General features: G+C 62.0%; 1 protein-coding gene across 1 annotated transcript in view; it reads right to left on the reverse strand.

Moving 5' to 3' along the window:
• ZDHHC5 (zinc finger DHHC-type containing 5) overlaps positions 1–4,486 on the reverse strand; it is an 11,116-nt gene that overhangs the window by 4,046 nt on the left and 2,584 nt on the right. Inside the window, exons 3-4 of the mRNA XM_031061503.1 lie at positions 445–566; positions 1–99 (exon numbers count right to left, since the gene is read on the reverse strand). The exon at positions 1–99 is cut by the window's left edge and continues 262 nt beyond it. Coding sequence (XP_030917363.1) covers positions 1–99; positions 445–566 — 221 coding nt within the window. The remainder of the gene's footprint in view (positions 100–444; positions 567–4,486) is intronic.

Raw genomic sequence — 4,486 nt, forward strand, 5'->3', positions numbered from 1 at the left:
AGGTCGCGCACCACTTCATGCGCACCTGGATGCCCTTGATCTCCACCGTCTTGTACAGCGGGGCCCGGAAATCGTCCTCTTTGTCCTCGTCCTCCTCAGCTGATGGGGACACCCCGGCATGGCATCAGGGCCCAGGCAGCCCCTGTCTGCCCGAGCCGAAGGCTGCCCACATCACCTTCCTGTCACCTGGCACAGGGACAGCCAGGGACCCCCAAACACAGGCTGGGGGGGCTCTGCCAGGCCCTGTCCCAGAATCCTGACACTGCCTGAGTCCCAGGGACCCAACATGGGATGCTGAACCCATCCCTGTAGTGCTTGTCACTGCCTGATCCCACTGGGCAGGGCGAGGAAGGCTCCTTGACAGCCTTTTGGGACCCAGAAATCCCCTTTACCTCTGAGGAAGGATGCAAGGAGGCAGCTCCTCCTGGCCAGAGCCAAACTCACCTCGTGGGAATATGCCTGGGTCCATGAAGGTGGCCATGCTGAAGTTGGCCAGCACGAAGAGGAAGACGACGGCATTGTAGGCAGGGATGATGGGGGACACGTAGATACTGAGCCCTGGGCACCTGCGGGCACAGCAGCCGTGAGACCCTCGGACCCTCACTTGTGTCACTCCTGCCACCTCCCAGCAGTGCATCCCACACCCACACTGCAGCCACTTCTACAGCACAGCCTGGGGAGCACCTGGGGGCCACAGCGGGACGTGCTCCAGGCATCCTTCAGGGAGCAAAATTCCCCTTTGGGACCCCACTGGAGGGTCCCACAGAGCAGTGGTGCTGGCAACAGGAAAAACCAGGCCAATGGCATGGGGGGCACCCAGGGGACCTGCCAGAAAGAAGGATGTCATCCTCCCTGTGCCCCACCAGCTGCTCAGGGGCACAGGGGACCCTGTGAGGGGACACAAAACCAGCACCAGCTCTGGTGCCTCCAGAGCCACTCATGCTCCTCACATCCCAGGGACAGCTCCAGCAGGACAGGGGGACCCCAGCCAGCACCCAGCTCCTTCAAAAACGCTGTGGGAGCACAGTGAGGGAATCACCCTGCTCCCTCCTGTCCCAGCAGGAGGGCTCAGGACAGCGGGCTTCCCCCTTGCAGGCGCCAGCGTAATTCCCTAATCTGCTTTGCTGCTGGGATTAAATCCCACAGATCTAGGGCAGCATCTGTCCCTCTCTTCCCCCCACTGGGCTAAGTGCCGATGGATTTAGGTGGCCGGAGCAGCGTGGGGCTGGGCGGGCAGGGTGACATATGGTGCCAGCGCTGTAATCCCCCATGGGCTGGGGTGAAGGGGCAGGCGCTGGCCCTGTCCCCTCCTCCACCACCACCCACAGAGACGGGTCCCATCGCTGGGCGAGGCAGCCCTGTCCTTGTCACAGCAGCTCCGAGAGCCATGCCAAGGCTCCAGCTGGTGCAGGGCTCTGTCCCAGTTCAGGGCCCTGAGGAGGGCAGGGGGGCACTCCCGGGTGAGGAGCAGCAGCTGTGCCAGGGGCAGGGCAGGAGAAGCGGGCACACCCTTCCAGCACACACCTGGCAGCACAGAGGGTGAGGTGTGCAGGGTGCTCCCAGCACCAGGCACCGCTCTGTGCCCCAGGGAGGGTGGGAATCATCAGTGGGACCTGCTCTCACAGGCCAAGGCTGAGGCTGTCCCCATCCAGGCACAGGGACGAGAGAGCAGGAGGGCAGACTTTTGGTTGCAGGACATCCCTGGCAAGGAGGACAGCATGGCCAAGCCACCCAGAACACTCCTCTTCTTCCTCCTCCTCCTCCTCTCTGGCCCCCCAGGCCCCACACACCACACCAAGCTACTCCTGCAGACCACCTTCCCCAAAGCCTCTTCCCCCTCATTCCTGAGGAGCTGCCCTGCTGGGCACCCAGGGTGCTGGCTCCCTGCTCCCTATCGGGCTGGCATCTCCCGGGATGGCATTTCTTGGCATGGCATTTTGGCATCTCCTGGCCCAGTCCCCCGAGCTCTGCCCCGGGCTGGGGAGCGGCTCCTGGAGGGGGACCGGCCATGCCGGCCCTGCTGCCTGCACTGGAAGCCAGCCAGGCGGATTCTCGCAGCTGGAGAGGAGGAGCCCTCTGTAATCTGTGCCCCAAAACCCTCAGAGAGCAGTGCTGGAGGTGCAGGACCTAAGTGACAGTGCCAGGCCACAACCCGAGCAAGGGACAAATCACAGAGTCATGGAATCAAAGAATTGTCCAGGTTGGAAAAATCCTCCAAGATCACTGATTCCAACTGCTTCCCCAGCACTGTCAGGGCGACCACTGAACCGTGTCCCCAAGTGCCACAGCCACATGTTTTTTGGTGACTCCACCACTGCCCTGGGCAGTGCTAGAGTCACCAAACAACCCTTTCCATGAGGAAATTTTCCTTAACATCCAAACTAAACCTCTCCTGGCACCACCTGAGGCCGCTTCCTCTTGTCTCATCACTTGTTCCTTGGGAGAAGAGCCCAACCTCACCACACCCTCCTATCAGGGGGCTGTAGAGAGTGAGGACACACCAGAAGCAAGGATCCCATGTCCCTGAGCTGAACTCCTACTCCACTTGAGAGAAGTCTCCCTGGCTCTGCTCTCTGCTGCATAGAGAGGGCCAGGGGGCTCAGAGGAGCCCTAAAAGTAGGAAATGCCCTTCCAGAAACCCTGTGGAAGAAGCTCATCTTTCCAGGAAGGGAAATCCCAGCCCAAACCTTTGCTTGAAAGAGATGGAGGGGAGCCAGGAAGACCCATGCCCGGGCAGTCATCCCACACAGGGAACAGCCAACAGCCAGGCTGAGCCAAGCACACGGCCTGGATCCTGAGACAGAGCCCAGGGAGGCAGGGAAGGATCCAGCTGCCTCGGAAAGCTCTGAGGCACACAGAGAGGGAAGGACCAGGGGAAGGGAACACCTCTGTGCTGTCCCAGCAGCCAGCCCTTCCTGGAGGGACACACAGCTCCCAGGGCAGGACAGTGCCCAGCAGGTCCCTGGGCTCAGACACTCTGACAAGACCCCCTGGGTGGGATTCGTGGGCCAGGCCAAGCAGAACACCCTCCCTAGGGAACACCAGGACCTGCTGCCTTCCTGGCCCCCTCACACGCAGGGACCCTGTGCTGCGGGAATCCCCACAGAGCCAGACCACCTGGTGGCACCACACTGGTGACCCCAAAGCCAGGGAGTCCCCTCATGGGACCACCCCCACCCACTGGAGGGGTCAGGGGCCTCCGCAGGGAGCAAAGGTGCTGCCCATCCCTAGGGAACCTCCTTATCAGGAGAGTGATGTGTTCCTGCCTTTTGCTCTCCTGCACAGAGAGTGCAGGGCTGCAGGCCCTGCCTCAAGCCTGGGGCACACGGGGCAGGAGCAGCAGGAGCAGGAGGGAGGCTCCTCCCCATCACCAGCCACGCAGGTCCCGCAGCACCCATCGGGCTTCCCCTCAGGATCGGGATGCAACACGCTCATGGCCAGAGGAGCTGTTGGGACTTGTCCCTGGCAGCACATGAGAGGACTCGGGGAACCTCGGGCACCATGAGTCACAGCGGGATGAGACGGGCTTCTTGCTACCAGTCACACCCGGAGAAGCCTGTCCCTCCCTGCTGGCATCCCTTCCCCAGCCCCTCAGCCCCTGCACTCTCCCAGGCACAGCCTGCCCTCCCTGCCTGTTCCCTGGGGGGGCTCTGACCCACCAGCTCTCCAAAGGCCTCGGCACAAACGCAATCCCTGCTCACCCTGACCCTCACACAAGTTTGGATCTGACTGGGAGCGGGCATGGCACTGTGTCCCAGTGGCACTGCCAGCCCCAGGGAGGGGACAGGGAACCCGAGAGCCAACTGCACCAGGAGCTGGGACCAGCCAGTGGGGAGGCGCAGGAATGGACAAATGGACCCCAAGGGGGAATTTCCATCCTAAATCAGCACCTGTCTGAGAGCCCAGCAAGCCTGGGACCCCCACTCATCCCAGGGGGAGGCAGGAACATCCCCTCTCCTGCTGCCCCTCCCTCCAGGGCAACCGGCCTCATTTCCACGGCCACGTGCTCAGCAGCAGCAGCTCCTAATTAAATTAATCAATTAAAGAGAGTTCTTGGCCCAGAGACACAAATCCTGGATGGACCAAAAGGCATCCAGTGGATAGGCTGGAAGCAACACAACTGGAGCCTTGAGAGCCGTGCCAACCCCTGGCTGCTCCCTGTTTTGGGGATGTCTCCCAGAGCCCGCCCTCACAGCTTCCACTGCACTTCCCAAAGGACCAGCCTTAGGTCGGATGCTGACAGGGGGAAGGGGGTCAGGCAGGGAAGGGGCACAGTGGCCCCCAGGACCATGCAGGAGGCACACCTCGAGCCCCATGTCCCTGCCAACCTGCTCCAGCACCAGGCAGACCCCGTCCCAAAGGATCCACCCCGCAGGGAGCGTGTGAACGCCGTGCCCGGGCTTTAATGGGATGTTCTGCAGTCGGATAAACAACATCGCTGACCTGCAATTACAGCGACCTGCCCAGGAGCTCCTGCCCCGGGCAA

This window comes from Geospiza fortis, unplaced genomic scaffold (genome assembly GCF_000277835.1).
Source record: "Geospiza fortis unplaced genomic scaffold, GeoFor_1.0 scaffold450, whole genome shotgun sequence".
Lineage (NCBI taxonomy): Eukaryota > Metazoa > Chordata > Aves > Passeriformes > Thraupidae > Geospiza > Geospiza fortis.